We start from the raw sequence: 17,625 nt of genomic DNA on the forward strand, positions 1-17,625 counted from the left end.
CTCAGTCCGCAATCACAACTAATACCCCCTCTTCATCATGTTCCAGATATGTCCCTCTTCTTCCGAATCATTAAATGCAATTAAACTAATGACTGACCATAATTTGATACATAAGCTACGAGAGTTTCTGCCTCTCTGACAACTTGGAAGAGGCGCAACGTTAATTATGTCTCGCTGTTATTGTCGCGTCGCCCGGGCCGAGGATGGAAGGGGCGTGTGTTTGAGATACAGGGGCGTGGCTTTGGCAGTCAGACGGGAAAAGGGGTTTCGAGGGTGTGTGTGTTTTTTTTTCTTCTACGGAGCCTCTGCTGCTGCCCTGCCAAGGAGCCACGGGAGCGCACAGAAGGCACGGAGGAGCGCTGCGGGACGTTCACGCACAGCCGCCTCTCAGCGAGCCTCCATGGGACTTTGCTCAAGTGCTTGAAAAACATCTAGAAGTTGACTTTTATGATGCGCTGACGAGAGAGAGAGAGAGAGAGAGAGAGAGAGAGAGAGAATCAAAGGGTGAGAGAGAGAGAGACACTGAGCAGCATGCGGAACTGCTTTACGCGCGAGGGGGCAAGTTTTGCGCCACTTGCTGCGGTGGCACGAGCACCAAAAATAATAACATTATTTTAAAAAGCGCTGAGTGACTTTGAGAAGTATGACGTCTTTTGATGTGGCATGTTTCCTGCGTTGTGTCCTCGTGCTCTGGAGTGCAACTCATGGGATGTAGTAAATGGAGAGCTGCGTTCAACTTCGGACACCTGAGGGTGCAGTCCAAGCTGTCCGTCTTCTTGACCATGATCATTCTCTTCACGTACCTCTTCTACTGCCTCAACGGATACTGTGACTCCTTGCCCAGGCCCGTGTACGACCAGCAGAGCAACGTTCAAAACAAAGTCACCATCGATGATGGACACGAGCAGCTCGGCGCGTACAACGCGTCGCAGGTCGTCCGGGAGCAGCTGCCGGACTTGTCGAAAAGCGACGTCCCGTGGAGCAACATCTCTATAGCCAACAATTTCGGCAGCAAGAAGTTCCCCCAGGCCATCATCATCGGGGTGAAGAAAGGTGGCACCCGGGCTCTGCTGGAGTTCCTGCGCATCCATCCGGACGTGAGAGCCGTCGGCTCGGAGCCGCACTTCTTTGACCGCTTCTACGACAAGGGACCGGACTGGTACAGGTACGCATTTGTTTTTATTTGTATTTCTACTAAATGATACAGCAACTAATTCAATATGTACTGGAATTCACGCCCCTCCGCTGTCTCCTAATGACCGGACGAGGAGTGAACTGTGAGGGTCAAAGTTCAGGGCATGAAGTCACGGACGCCTGATTGCAAGTTGTAGCTGCTTACTGTCACTTTCCAGGAGCCAGACTTTCCCCTTTCGTCCATAAAATGTCACAGAAGCCTTTTTTATTTCATTTTCACGTGTATTAAGCTGGTTAACTCCATGACGTAATTACCTTATCCCTGATGCGTTATGCGTTGTGTGAGCGGTATATGGTGAAATCAGGTCATGCATTGCAAGACGTGCCCTCCACCCCCCAAAAAAGTCCCCTCTTCTTCTTAGATTCTTTAAGATGTGTGATGGCTTTTCTCTGTAATTATTCAAACTGCAATCACGCACAGTTTGGCTGTATATCACAGACAAACTGTGCATGATATCTCTTTTTATCATCCATAATTGCACATGAGGTTTTTTTTTCTTTGTACATCTCATCCAGGTGGCTAAAGTCTGACACTGAGTTAAATCTCCTTCTGTGTCTTTAAAATCTGTTAAATCCTCAAACTGAATTGTTAACAAATGTACATTAAGAAATTATAATACAGTATGAGGATTTAAAATTGAGATTTGAGCAGTTTTTGACACTTTTTTAGTGCCATATGTATCAATAACTTTTTTTCCACTCATTCTCAGTGCTATAGGAGGCCTTTTCCATGCCGTCAGATTATTATGGTGTGTTTTCTAGTTCCTTTGAAACAAATGACATACCAGTGACCGAGCATGATGTAACGCCAGCCGAGCTATTTCAAATACACTCCGCGCTCATTAGTCCACGTGAAGCGTGTTGTGGCGCAGGCACACGCATCCTCTCATGCGCGCTGTGATCAGTCTCCAGCTCCTCTTCATTAATATCCCTCAGCAGCAATAAGACGCTCTGCTGATAGCTTCCAAGGATGGCAGCGTATTCAGTCCCCTGCCAATAAATTGCTGTTTATTGAGCTGACGCGCTGCTTCCCTAAGTGTCCGGCGTTGGTCCCCTGAGGGCCTCAACGCCAGCCTGATCGCAGAGGGAGGATGGGTGGTTGTGGATGGTGGTAGTGTGGATGACCCCTCTGTCAGGTGTCTGCTTGAGGACCAGCCCAAATATATATTTATTATTCACAGCCATATTTCTTCTGCGCCTCCATTTGTGACTGAAATTAGTCGATAAAATGGGCTTTAAATAATGTGTTTAGCCAGATGTCGTCGGAGTGTTTTGGGGTTGAAATGACTGACATCTGAGAGCACAGAAATGAAAGGAGGAGAGATGGAGAGGGAGATGGGGAGACCATTACAGAAGAACAATGAGGGAAGAGAAAAGATCCAGGGATTAAATGACGGTTTGATAAAGAGACGACTAGACAGAGGAGAACGTTGGTGTGGCGGGAAAAAAAAAAGGGGTTTTAGGAAAGAAGACAGAGAGAGAGGCTTTGAGAGATCAATACAGCCGGGTAATGATCAGATCCCTGTGAGGCTCAGGTGGAACAGCACTAAGTGACATCAAAGGGTGTGTGTGTGTGTGTGTGTGTGTTCCTAATACTCAGTGTGGACGGGGCTTTCCTGATGCTTGTCCGATGCATGCGTGATGATACAGTTATGAGAGATCTGGGCCGCAGTTTGAGGCAGTTTAATGTGCCGTTCATGAATTACTAAAAACTGAATCCCCGTCGAATAGTTTCAACGCAGACATGTACGATTTATTTAAGTAGTTGTAACGTCTGGAAAACAGCTGGTTGCTATCGGTTTTCACAGAGGAGGAGATGCAAAAATACAGGACGAAGAGTTGAAGAAACAAACTAGAATTTGAACTGTTTTTGGGTGTAAAATGTGAAAAGTGCCCATCCTTATTTCCCAGAACTCAAGATGACTTTAAATGTCTTTTTTTTCAAAGACTGGCATTAATCCAAGAGCCAAATATATCAAGTTTACTATCACACAATCAGCATATGTAGCCAACATCAGTGAATGTTTGGCAGTATAGTAACTCTCATAACTGAAATGATTTATCAATTATCAAAATAATAAATCCTCTTCTGTCAACTAATCAATTAAGTTTGATTTTTATTTCAGATCTGTGAACTTTTTGGACTTTAGGGAAGATAAAATTATGCCCAAATCCTCTATTTCAGCATGTAATGTAAACGTGAAGCTATTACAAGTAAAACATTTTACCACATTTTCACAAAATGCGTCCTTTGTCATCCTTTTTCTCCAGCATCACCGCCCTAAGAGGTTAAATATGAGACTGCCACGTCTCCCCCAAAATAATTGGCATGAAATAACCCTCCAGAGCAGCAGCTGTATGACACCATAGACTACAAGGGAAGACTAAAAAATCTCAAAAATGTAATCTCGAGCCTGGTCTCTCCATCCTCTCTAATATTCTCTGCCAGGCGTCACATTTCTCCTGATGGGATCAGATCGTAGATTTACAACAACTCCCTGAATTCTGAGAAAGGCAAATCAACTTTTCCGCTGTCTCAGTAAATCATGGCCATCATAACTTCTGAACCCCTCCAGTGCCAGATTCTCATTGGACGCACGTTGTTGAGGTCAGCGAGGGTCAAAGGTCAATTTAGTTTCACTTCTGGCCGCATAACCTGGCGGAAAATCAGCATGACGCAACAATGCCACTTCCCCCTCTCCCGCTGGTGAAAATAAATGGCACAATGATTTACTTTGTAAACGAGGTTACATTTGAACTTTAAAAATAAAAATATGAGCTTTGCAATTTCTCTTATTTCCACTATCAAGTGTTTGATGACCTGCATTTTCAGAAAAGGCTAAAAGGTGAGAGGACCAGTGTTCCTGTTGCTGTCCGCTGATGGTAAACTGTCCGCGTACTCTCTGAACACACATGACGCGTTTTCCTCTCTTCTCTTTTCTCTTCCTCTCCGTTTGCTCTTTTGAAGGCGTAATGAAACGTGTGTTTCTGCTCCGTCCTAATCCGCTGACAGCTCGTGTCAACACTGTGAATTGGCCCGGTGTCGTGACAGGTCAGGCATTAACACGGACAGCTCAGGGACACGCCGAGTGGCTGAGAGGGATTAGGCCCCCGCTCGCAGTTAAACAAGGCCTGATGAAGCATTAGTCAACGGCCGCCACCTCCTCGTCTTCAGTGTTCCCGCACCTCAACCTTTACTGCCATGAGCGAAGCTTATTGCACCCAGGGGCGGTGTACTTCACTGGCCTACGGACAGGCAACAACAGTCACTGGGACTTTTCCATTTTTATATGAGACAGATGTATGTTTGGGCCTGTTCCTCCAGTCAATGGAGTACTTATGCAGTTGCCATCGAGGATGTGGAAAGATTGTGGAGTAGCTCTTCTTTCCTCTGCTGTTTTATTGTATTGCATGGTATACATAGAGTATTTCCTTAATATTCGTATGTTTCCTTTATAACTTTGCTAGCTGCTGCCACACACACACAAATTCCCCCCCTGGGGATAAATAAAGTATATCTATCGCTCTAGATATCTTATTTGTAAAAAAAAAGAAAGAAAAATAAATTATATATCCACATATCGAGTCAGAAACAACACATGGACTGTCTTCTGCAAAGATCGACAGAATCGTCTCAGCAATATTCTCTAAAGCAACGTGTGTTTGCATTGAAGCGTCAAAGCCCTCGAGTTGATTGACACATCTCCACATTGATCTCTCCCCAAGTCGTCGAGACATCTGACTTCCCCGTGCCTTCAGACTTCTTCCCTCCCTTTATGTCCTCCGGCCTCTTCCATACTTCCAGATATCATATGTAGTTGTATAAATATTATTCATTTAGTTTAATTACATGTTAAGTACCCAGTGAATCACATCTATCAAGTGTTGTATGTGAAGCCAACAATATCACGTGAAGCTGCGCTGGAAAGTATCACTCAAACATGTATTCTCCGACAGAGCTCCTCATGTCAAAGCTCTGTCTGAGTCTTTGAGCTCGGGAGAGGAAGCCTTGGCCCCCGTCTTCAGCCGGTGACCAAGTAAAACACATGGACATCCTTAAAGGAAGCATTTGGCAAATTGTTGGAGAGAGAAAAAAAAAAAAAACTGCTTATATGTGGAAAAGCCTTGGCTTCGCCATCAACTGGAAACGATTCTGTGGTTTGGTGGAGGAGAACGAGGGTTTAGACAGCCATGGTGTGCAAAGTGAGTGTGAGCATGTGTGCGTGAGCTCGGGTCCGTCCGCGGCGCTCCGGCCCGACCCGCGAGTCCGCCGTCTCCCCCTCCCTCCGCCCCCGTTTCTCCACCTTTTTTCTTGCGGGCCGTAAACCTCCAGGAGATATAAATGTCATCTCCCGATATCGATCACCTAAAATAGGTTCTCTCTATTGATCTGGCTCCCTCTGCCTTTATCGCGCTGTTGCAGCAGAAATGAATTAACTTCTGAATATTCAATCTTGTTGACAAGGAGCTGTTAATGCCGGCCACTGCTGACATTTACACCCCACAGTGTGAGTGTTGCCGGGGAGTGGATTTATTGGCTTGTTCAGGTCACTCACACTGTGTAATGTAAAGCCAGTGGACGAGTCCTCCCGGGTGATGTTCCCTCTCTCCCTCTCTCCCTCTCTAAATCTCTTTCCTTATCGACTCACATCTTTGTCTTGTAGTCTCCTCTCTCTCAGGAAGCGCGTCGCACGATTCAGCTACCTAGACAGGAATGTCCTGGTTTTATTTCCTGTCAGACTTTTCTCCCGTTCACGGGGGATGCTCCGGTTGAATTCCTCTCTGATCGCATTCTTGTGAGCTGCATGTTGCAGATTTCTTTTTGCAGACTGACAAAGAGGGGTTTTTTTTTTTGTTTTTTTTTTGGGGAGGAGAAAACGGCTTTCAAGCAAGAATTTATAAAAAAAAAAAAAAAAAGGAAATGTATAGATCTTGCTGGAAGAAAGAAGGCTTTGTGCCACAGACAGGGTTGAATGCTCTGCGAGTATTTGAAGCCGCATCAGCAGGGAGGAAAAAGTAGTCTGTTAATGCATAAACATGAGCGGCACCATCCGGCACGTCTGTCAGAGATAATAAACATGACATGACACGTGCTGCTATTTACATGTAAATGTTTTTCTGTCAGAATGAATATGTAAATGCAGTTTCAAAAAGTACAAGGATATAATCAAACGTGACTTGATGAATTGGTGTTGGACAGGTATGGATTTTTACTTGTAAAAAAAAGAAAAAGTCAGAACTCAGTCATCAATATTCTGACAGCTTATCATCGGACGACCTTTCGACTGCCGGCGTGCCGCGTCTCGTCCAATCCGAAATAACGAAGGAGACGCACAGAGAGAGAAACTCTGAACTTCACAACACCTCAATCACAGAGGTTCGCGTCGTTCACCACTGTGACTGATTTTAATTTCAATCGTCTGGGTTTTAATTGCTGCGTGCGCTTTAAGTAACAGACTCAGCGCATGCCGCTGCTTTGACTCACTCATCAAAGTCTGCTTTTTCTTGTGAAACAGACAGAGATCTTCAGCATGACGGACAAGCCAAAATGTTTAATGGACCGCAACAAAATAATCTCTCTGCTTCCTTCTGCTTCTCCTCTCTACGTCATTTGCTTTAACTTCCTCTCGAGCTCTTCTTTTTTTTCCTCCTCTCTTTGCTTTGTGGCAGCCTTTTGTTTTAGATTAGCGTGCGTTTAGGAAGTGAGTGAAGATGAGAGACATTTTTAGAAAAAAAAAGCACTTACTTAGTGAAAGACGAATAGAAAATGCCGCTTTTCAAATGTTTACTTGCAATAATAAAACATGATTAAAGAACACGAGAGTACTTGAAGGGGACATTCACATAATTTTCAGTCCATCTCAAATCAATACTCACATGCTCATATCAGAATCAGAAGTGTTTGCCAAGTAAGAGTCATCAGTCCCCCATACTGGCCAACATCTTCTCAATGCAATCGATGCTAAAATGAGCTCTCTGGGTTTGAACAGAGACACTTCCTCGCTCCAGTAGAGGAACAGGAACAGTGCAGAAAGAGGACTGTGGATTTTGTGTTGTAATGTTGATTTACAGGCAGTTAAAAAGCTTCTACTTTTCACTTCAACACATCATCATCACGAAAGAGGTTTGATACAGACTTTGTACCCCAATTTAAACACATTGGTTAGAAGTATGGTGCAGAACATTTGTTAAGTTGAATGAAATGGTTTTAGAGAATGTTTGGAAATAGTGAAAAAATGCCCAATATGAGGTCATCACTCGCTTGTTTTGTTCAACCAACATGCAAAAAGCCCAAGACGTCCAAGTTTAAAATGTAATAACACGGAAATAAAACAAAAGTCCACAAAAACTGTGAAGTCATCTTCGTTCTAAAAAAGTTAAATACGTTCAGCTCCACTATATGAAGTATCAAGATGATCATTTCAGGGAGTCACTCTTTAATTCCTCTGCTCTTTTTTTAATCAAAGTCTATCATTTTATGACATAGATAACATTATAAAGAGTGAGGACCATGTAGACCTGCTCCATATGGAATATTCCCTGAGATAATTTATAGTATATGAATATGCTGTTTAAATAAAATATAAATGACTTTAGTCATGGAAAGAGATCCTGACAGTTACATTCATACAGTTGCTGCTGTTTGGTTTTGATGGGCAGACAGATACTTAAACCCCGTACCCAGTTAACCATCACTGGCCCGTCTGGAGAGGCAGGTAATTATTGACTGTGTGTGTGTGTGTGTGTGTGTGTGTGTGTGTGTGTGTGTGTGTGTGTGTGTGTGTGTGTGTGTGGTCCTCTCATGGTGTCTATCTCTGTTTAATGTCTGACTGCATGGTGTGTGAGGGGTCGTGAGAAGCTGCAGCCACCCTGAGAATCCCACAGAGAAACACACCTTTCTTTGTCCGCTACTAAACCTTCCTCGAAAAGCCCCATCGGTTTGACTTAACCAACTTCAACTGGTTAATAGTCGGTGATGGCAGTGCCGGCTTTAAAGAGGAAATGAGATTAATTATGCCTGAGACTCTGGCAAAGAGAGCTGGAGCTGAATTTGAGGACAAGCAAACCATCAAACGAGACGCTGCGATTGGAGGAAATCTGGAAACCGACACCAGCTCCCGCTTCATGTCCATCCAAACTCTACTTCGGCCCGCGTGTTTGATGTGTGCAAACGTAGCCAAGGCCTGCTGAGTCCACTCATGAGCCTGATAGATGACACTAATAGCAGACCGCTGAATGGACTGTTTCCAGTTGAAAAACCCGTGCCTCTGCCAGCGGTGATTTCCGGTTTTCAGCTTAAGACACTGCTAACAATGAGCTGAGAAACCACAAGGAGTGGCAGGCTGAAACTGCTCGGAAGTGGGTTTTTAGCATCATACGGGATCGAGTGGACTATTTGGTGGGGACCTGGGGAGTTGCCAGACGAGGAGACGTCCATATTGAGTCGATTACAGTGTGATCACACTGTGTGTGTGTCCTCATTTAGAAAAGCTGTTTAATTAGTGAACACGTGGTTGTTTTCTGTCGTCTGTGCAGACTCAAAGTGAAGGGTGAACATGAAAGGACATGTTGACCCATGTTTAATCTTTAACAGGGCCGGTCTAACGATATGTCAAACTAAATCTGGTGACTTGCTCCAACATGAATAACAATGTAATATGTTTGATGATTTGATATATGGAAATAGTTGCAATGTGATTTGAAACCCATGGAATAACCAGAGAGGGGAAAACGTCATGGATGTAGTCTCTCCTTCAAATGGGCAAAGATGTGGAGCGTTAAACAACTAGTTCAAAGATAACAAGCTAGCTAATGCTAACAAGCTAGGATGTTGCTAGCCGGCTCCCGTTAACCCTGTGGCCTTGTTGTGACTTATGTTAAGATTTCTGTCCCCGGGAAAAAGGGAGCGTATAACTTCAAATTCAAATTAACCGATTCATTTGATTTTTGCATGAAAAAATCCCGAAAAGGCACCAACAGCACAAATAAAGCTGAGCGGTTAAAGGTTGAGTGGAGTGACTGAAATAAGACATGAAGCAACTGTGACTTCACCCATCTGTCACTCAAAGGGCCACAGCCTCAATTATACATAACTTTAGGCCTTAATATCATTTAAAATGGTGAGTAATATACAACTTCATGCCCTCTGTTGTCATAAACCAGAGACTAAAATCATTGTTTGCACCAGGCTGTAGACATGTTTATTTCTGCTGTGAAATATGACTCGCATCTGGAACTTTAGCCTCAAGTGGACATTTCATGAACGACAGATTTTGAATCATTCACACTGGTTTAACTTTTCCAGCCTCCTAGGTTACCGTTTGGGAATAATGCTCTTGCAAAACTACATACATACATAATATTCTCACTTTTCATCTCTGTATATGTTGTTACAAACTATCCCAAATGAATTGCATGTATCCAAATATAAGAACAATTGTGCAGTCAGCTGATGTGATTAGGTAAAATTCCTCTCAATAGCATAACAATATTTTTTATATTATCTTCTCAAATATTTGATGATTTTTTATCATTGTATCAAGATGTAAATTGTAGAATAACAAAAAAAGGAATTATATTCTCAGAACTTAAGTTAATACATTTAAATTCCCAAAATCAGTCAAAATATTTCCCATAAAAGTTTCTATCAATAAACTAATTGAGTAACTGACTAATTTCTTTCCAAAGACCTCTTTCTGATGAATTATATATTTCCAGTAAATGACCAGCCAACTGCACATACATTCATCTTATGAGCAGCACAATTATGTAACTCTGTAAAAGACATCATGTCGTCATTGGGATCAGGATCTAACCTTTCTATCTGCCCATCCTGTGTTCAGGGGATCGGATGAAGGCAGGGTGGGGCCCCGGGGCCCCCGGCAGCTCGGCGATAAAGCCACACAAGTAGGCCACTGAGGGCCGGCAGGAACACGGCTGCAGATTTTCCCATTTGATAAGTCAGGAGGGGTTGGAGCAATCAGAGCACACACATGGCTTATTTCCATGTTCCAACATTGTTGTTACGCTATCAGAAAGATATTATCACTGCATCCCCTCTTCCTGTTCTTCATTCTCTCTTCTTTTTCTTACTGAGGTCTTTTTTTTTATGTATTAAGCACTTTGATACTCGTTGGTCATTGCTGTGATATTTTTCCCATTTACCTCCCAGAGATAACTTAATCATAATTTATATTTGGTTATGAAATGAGCTTATTCCTGCCATGGCGTTAGAGTTAGATGAGAGGCCTGATCCCACTGTGAAGTCTCTACGGTAAATATAAGCCAGCAACCAGTTAGCGTAGCTTAGCGTAAAGACTAACAACAGCTAGCCTACACATTTCACACACAGTCAGACGCGAGAGTATTAATCTTCTCATCTAACTAGGGCCGGGTAATACGAAAAATAGATCTTCAGTTTTAAACTCCTTCTGAAACCGATTTAAATGAATTAATAAAATCGATTTATTACTCAACTCTTCATCTCTGCCAAGAACATTACATTACACATTACATTTGTCAGCAATTAACAGATTGTTCAAACAGTTTGCAAGCTAATGCTGAATGGTGTAGAATTACTAGAAATTCACGCACGCGCACACACACACACACACACACACACACGCACACACCTTCCTCTGTCATTAGGGCCGCCCTGGTTTCTCAGAGGAAACTCTGACCGACCACTTCTCACTCACTGCCCGCTCTCTGCAGACCCTCTGATGTCTCTGTTAAGTGTTACGCCTTTATTTTTCCCCTCAGCTAGACACATTCTTCAGCTCTTTCCTACCGACCTACCCCGTCGACGCGAACCTCCTGGGTAAAAATACTCCTCACCACCCCGGTGCTTGAGCCAGACGGTAACCTTCGGCGTGTGTAATGGTCCGCCACACACATGCTGAAGTGAGATACAGTACCATGAGGTGTGGGCAATGTGGGTTTATGTAATACTGATATAGTATCAGGGGCTGATGGATAATATCTTGTGCCAATATTCAGAGTGCATGGTATCTGATAATATGGCCATGCTAGCCTGCTATAGACTGTAACATTAGTTATACGTTTCTTATCAATCCAGCAATTTTCTGCTGCTTATGTGGGTCCAGGTCACATTAAAAGATTGTTTATATTGTTATAGATATTTTTAGTACTTGTTAGTACTTGGAATTACTAACAATAAATGAGACTTATGTCAATAATGTCATACGTAATACATTATTGTGAGCTTTATTGTCTCTACCGATTTTCTGTTATTCATTTATAAAATGTAATAAATGGCTTTATTCGTGGTATTTAAAAAGGTCTTTAAAAAGTCTCATTTGATAATGTAATGCTGTTAACTGTGCAGAAACCCCGAAAAAAGATCGTTTCAAGACCGTTTTCACCAGAATTTTCTAATTTATAAGAAAATCCTCTGAAACTGTATTTAGACACAAAAACTCGGCAATGAAATCCAGATGCAACGCACATACTTATTATTAATTACGTCTGCCTTTTGGCAGCCTCACAATCAGAATACATAAAAAAAATTAGAACATGATTTCTTCCTCTATTTCTACATGGCAATGGATACATTGAACAAAAAGCTTAATTTCAGCCAGAAGCATCCTAATGTTATGGCCAAACTCCAACACACACACACACACACACACACACACACACACACACACACACACACACACACACACACACACACAGAGAAGTACTACTTTACTTCCCCTTTTATTGAGTTGCTTCCAGCCCTCGCTGACTTCTAATCAGCCCTCAGAAGCTCCTCACCCTGTATTTGCTGTGAGTAATGACAAACCTCCCTCCACGCAGCAGCTTTTACAGATCTTTGAACACACACAGGCCGACTGTATCTGTCTTCATGTGTCCTTCTGTAGTGGTTGAGGATGTCGATGGGTTTTTAAATTCCTTCACACGTGTCAAATGTATTCATAACAATCTCACTTTGAAGGGTACAGGAGAGGCCGAGTGGAGGCTTTGAAGATGTAAAAACAAGATGGGAGGAGGGAGGTTGGGGGGGGGATGAAGTAAGTGGAGGAGAAATGGAGGGATGGATGAAGGAGAAGATGGGGTAACATCGCGTGTACCAGAGAGAAATCCGCACATGATGACATGTTGCATTACATGATCCCTGGTGGTCTCGCCCTCTGAATCACAACCATCTGCCTCTGACCTTCAGGCTGGAAGAGTCCATTTCCGCACAGTTCAGGCTGGTGGGGATTAAGAGGGTCCGGGGGTCTGGCCCCCGGCCCAGCAGAGACCCCGAATGGATCACAGCTTACGGAGCTCCGAACCCCGGCACCGGAGGGAAACTTCCGAACCCAGAAACACTTCCCTCATCTCCGCTACACACACACACACACACACACACACACACACACACACACACACACACACACACACACACACTCAATCTAAGGACTTCATTGCTCCCAGATGTGGCTCTATGTGTTTACGTGTATGTGAGTGAGTGTCATAGTGGAGAGCGCAGAGAGAGAGAGAGAGATGGGTGGTGCACAAACAGAGCTGATAGAGTGTGTGCTTCCTACTTGAGAAGCCACCGTGTTTGCACTACCTGCAGGTGCCTTTTTAATTTGGAAGTAAAATAAACTTTTAGTAGCACTTAAGGGGGCAAACACGTCGTCATGATTCAGCTCTCCAGCATTTCTTATCCAACTTTGTTTGCGTGGTAAAAAAAAAAAAAAAGGTTGAGTTCTCGTTCAAGATTGGATTTAGTGACTGCATCATTGAGATATACCGAGACGTTAGTTCTTTAAGTTATTATTTGTACAGACATGCTAACAGCTAGTTGAAGGCAAAGAAAATAATTATACCTTCAGCTAACGCTAGCTGTGGCTAATCCGCTTGATAGCTTTAAAGCTGTCTCTCTGTGGCAGCAGTTTATCATGAGTGCGGCTTGGCCTTTTTTCTTCTGCAAATTCTGCATAGTGTTTGGAAATTGTACATATCGTTGGCACGATACTTATTTTTTCGCAATAAAAATGTCAAACAATTCTGCTATTAACTCATTTTCGACCAAATATGTAGTTCTCTAAACTGGGCTTATAAGGCAAGAATGGAAAAGTGCTTTTCAAACGGTCCGTCCACACGTGAGGTCCACCGTGCTCGTCCCCTGTTGCCTCTGTTGGGAACCCGTCCGTATACACAGCTCGCTCGTGTATCCTCGTATTCTGGTCATAAACAGTAGCCTATTAGCCTGCGGTGCTTTAAACAGGCCCTAATAAAGCGCAGCCCACCCACAAAGAGCACAGCTAAGTGTGAGCATGTGAAAGCGTCCAGACACACTGGTACAGATAAACGCACATCTGCGCACTTTCAAAGCCGAATGCATTCCTGCCACAGATGCCAACGGTAAAGGTGTGATGAAAACATCAGATCGCGAGGTTTCCAAACCATACGGGAGCTAGTAAAATAAAACACCATGAATTCATCGAAGAGATTAGACGTTTCAGGGCAGTGACGTCAGATGAACGAGAGGATTGCGTTGCTGCTGTTTTTTTTCCTCTTCGTCAGTGCTTTTTCCCTCATTCGCTCTTTCCTTTTACACTTGCCCAGGGTTTTCCTTTTCTCTTCTTCCTCTTTTATCCATCCGTTAACCCCTCATTTCTACACTGTGGCCTCCTCCTGGGCTTTCTGTTGTAGCCGGGCTGTTCTGTGATTACAAGCTGGCGGTTCAAAATGTAAACATGATGTCAATGGGAGCCCCAGTCCGCCTCGAATGGAGCATGGCTTCCATTAGACTGATTGGATGAAATCAAACATCCATTTAGTGCTGTAGACACACTCGCAAAACACCAAACAGCGCAAACACACTAGCACCTCACTTATTTCTGCTTTCAGACGGGTCGGCTTGTGAGCGACCACAGAAAGGAAACGTAAATATAGAAACTATCTGGGCTCAGGTTGTTGTTCTGTCGTGTATTTTTCTTCGCATTCCTTGATGTTCCCGATGTTCTCTCACAGGTGGTCTGGAAATATAGGAATCACACAGATGAACCAGAGCAGCATGCAATTACCACAAAATAACCTTAAAGATCAATGACAAATTAGAGTCACCGTATCAAAGGGGGAATTTTGAGGTTCAACTGCCCTTGGATCCGAATGGAAAATTAGATTTATATCCAGAAAACCTTTTCTGCCACTCGCGTCATGTGGTGACGAGAACTAAGCCTCAGAAACTTGGCTTCAGAGCGATAGGTTGCAGCTTATGCTTTGGCCTCAAAGGCTCATCGTAAAACATCCGAATGCTGAGGCAAGCCAGAGAAACAGGATTGTTTTCCCAAACTTTTCTCCCTTTTTGGTATTTGCTATATTTCTCTTGATTTGTGTTTAGCCCCCAGCCCTGGAACGCATCTCTGGGGTTTTTTTTATGAACACCATAAGTCGTGTATCTGTTGTTACCCCTCATGGTTTTCATGCCAGAGGACGTGCTGGGAGACTCAGAGCTGACTATGTGTGTTGGATCGGAGAGCGAGAGGAATGGAGTCGGCTCCATCGCCACACAGCAGAGCTCAGAGCCCCTTTAAGTCCTTCATTTACAGACCAACCACGAAGGATCCGACCCAACCGTCACCACATGCCCGCTGAGCAGCGAGAGGGGAAGCACGGAAATTAGCCGAGGGATCTTACGCAGATGCAACGCTGACATTCCTCATTGCTTAAATTTACAGAACACTAGCTGAGATTTTTAATCTCCTCTTTGAATTCAACACAAGTATTATTTTTATTTTAACGAGAAGACAATTGACAGGATGTATTTTTTATTTTATTTCACCACGGAGGTCATTAGATTTCATTATATTGTTACAGTAGCAGTTGAATGAAATAAAGGACACGAGACAAACGTGTTTTTCTTTCCCTCCCATTTTCCTCGTTTCATACACAATCTGCTCTGGCACGTTGTGATGACTCTCAGTCAAATGCAGGCTCTGGTCAGGGTTTGTTGGAATTGTTAAGGCCCTACTACGTCTTCTCAGCCTCTGAGTCATCTAAGTAGGAGTAAAGATCAAGAGGAAGAGGGCAGCCCAGTCCTCTCAGAGCCAAAGTGGGACTAGAATACCTTTACCACTGATTATAATAATAATCTGAGGGCCAAATGCAACAACCAGGATTGAATGTGAACACATGGCCAGGAGACAATATGGACTTTTGCCTCTTATTTTTACTGCAGCCAAAATATTCAATAAATTAAAGGATCATCTCAGTCTATAACGACGTTGGTCTCATCGTCGTAGCTTTTGTGCTCATTTCTCACCAAATAAATCCATGAGATCTGGAAGTCACCACTGTAACTAACTTTAATCACTTTTGCTACTTATCAAAGTAGCATAAATTACTTTTTGATTTGTAAAATGTAATAAGAGTTTACACAAAAACTTAAACAACTTGTCCAGCACTGTATGTAGTACAGATTAGCTTGTTGTACAAACAAGGAATCAAAGTGAAAAAGCATTGAGAGTAACTTTCCCAACCCGGCTGTAGGGCTACAAATGCCAGTGGTATGACAGTAATGTGGCTATTATTTGAGTCCTGTGGGACGCTCTCACAGCTTTAAGGACCATGCAGGGGGAGCCCAGCCCGTTTTGCAGGAGGCAGCGGAGGAGAGGAAATTACTTTCCTGAGGTTAATATAGCCTTGCGGTTTTCCGACAGTAGCCGCTTACAGACTCCCTCTTACTGTGCTGACACGGTCACTCCATCAATGCCAGCAGCTAATGTCATGTTTATCTCCCTCTAATCACAGATTTAGCACACTAATTACAAAGCAAAATCAAAAAGCCTTCAAGGCAAGTGAGGCATCGTCTAAAGAATGCTATGCGAATAATGAGAAAATCAAGGGAATGTAATAATTTCTTCCAATAACTAGATGTTATTTTTGTAATATAGAAGTTACAGTGTGTTGGCATTTTCTCAAGTATTCTCTCACGGAATATTTGTTTAATAATGGCAATAATGTCTTTTTGTTTTGTTTTCTGTCGTGCAGGAGCCTGATGCCTCGTACTCTGGAGGGTCAGATCACCATGGAGAAGACCCCCAGTTACTTCATCACGAAGGAAGCTCCTCGCCGCGTCTTCTCCATGAGCCGCCACACCAAACTCATCGTGGTGGTGCGTGACCCCGTGACCCGGGCTGTTTCTGATTACACCCAGACTCTGTCCAAATCTCCCGGGCTGCCGTCCTTCCAGAACCTGGCTTTCCGCAACGCCACCACGGGCCTCATCGACACATCCTGGAGTGCCGTGCGAATCGGCATCTACGCCAAGCACCTGGAGAACTGGCTGCGCTTCTTCCCGCTCTCCCGCCTCCTCTTTGTCAGCGGCGAGCGCCTCGTGACGGACCCGGCGGGCGAGATGGGCCGGGTTCAGGACTTCTTGGGGCTCAAGCGCGTGGTGACCGACAAGCACTTCTACTTCAACCAGACCAAAGGTTTCCCTTGCCTAAAGAAGCCCGAGGGGAGCAGCAGGCCGCGGTGCCTGGGGAAGTCCAAAGGCCGACCCCATCCCCAGATCCCCTCAGACGTCCTGCATCGGCTCAGAGACTTCTACAGACCCTTCAATCTCAAGTTTTACCAAATGACCGGCCACAATTTTGGCTGGGAGTGAACGGCTACTCGCCAGAGCTCTTTAGAAACTGTTCCCAGCATTCTTGGTCAGCCAGCTACCAAAACCAGACAGGGATATCTTGAAGACATTGTGTATTACCAAAGCTTTTACTGTGCAAAATATACCTTTCATGCATTTCTTAAGCTATGAAAACCCCTTCCTTCCTCCAGATTTGCAGCAGCCATACCGTCAAAGTTTGTTAGCGGGCAATGCTAAAGGAACTCTTTAGAGAAGGGCTGGTTGCTGCTGCAAAGTGACAAGGGTGAACCAGAGTGAAGCATACTTACACTTAGTCCCCTGAGTGCCAGGAGAATGCTGAGCTTTCATTGATGTCCAAAACACTTAACAGCAGAGCTTTCGTTTTGAAAAATCCAGAAAGACGCCAACGCTGCAGAGATATGAGCCTGAAGTTAAACCAAATGGCAAAAGAGTAACAAGCCTTGACAGATTGGCGACAAACCAAATGACATATTGGACTATTGGAACACGGGAGCTCTGCCGAAGAACATTTACAGGAGGGAAAGAAACAAAGGGTTTTGAATTATGCACAATGGCACAATCAAAATAAATGTGTATTGTTGAGATATTACTTCAGAATCATTTATATCCGATTAGCATTGTTGTGTCTGCCTCTTTCCCGCTTATTCTGTGTATGAAGTTAAAGGAAGCCTTCTGGACTGCCTTGATTAAAAAATAAAGATATCGCATACGCAAAAGGATACCTGGTACCAAAATGCCCCAGTGATGTAAAACAGAGCCACTATGTGCTGTATATTTGCTGTTATTTATGTCGCCAATAC

At 43.7% G+C, this 17,625-nt stretch overlaps 1 protein-coding gene across 1 annotated transcript; it reads left to right on the forward strand.

Annotated features, from left to right (window-relative positions):
* Window positions 1–656: 656 nt before the first annotated feature.
* Window positions 657–17,011, forward strand: si:dkey-121b10.7 (heparan sulfate glucosamine 3-O-sulfotransferase 6). The gene is made up of 2 exons (XM_068583423.1): window positions 657–1,165; window positions 16,207–17,011. Exons 1-2 carry the CDS (start codon window positions 657–659, stop codon window positions 16,823–16,825), a joined length of 1,128 nt encoding a protein of 375 aa, XP_068439524.1. The 3' UTR covers window positions 16,826–17,011.
* The last annotated feature ends 614 nt before the right edge of the window (window positions 17,012–17,625 follow it).

Source organism: Clinocottus analis, unplaced genomic scaffold (assembly GCF_023055335.1).
Source record: "Clinocottus analis isolate CAN_PGR_092001 unplaced genomic scaffold, fCliAna1.0.p SCAF_19, whole genome shotgun sequence".
Classification (NCBI taxonomy): Eukaryota; Metazoa; Chordata; class Actinopteri; order Perciformes; family Cottidae; genus Clinocottus; species Clinocottus analis.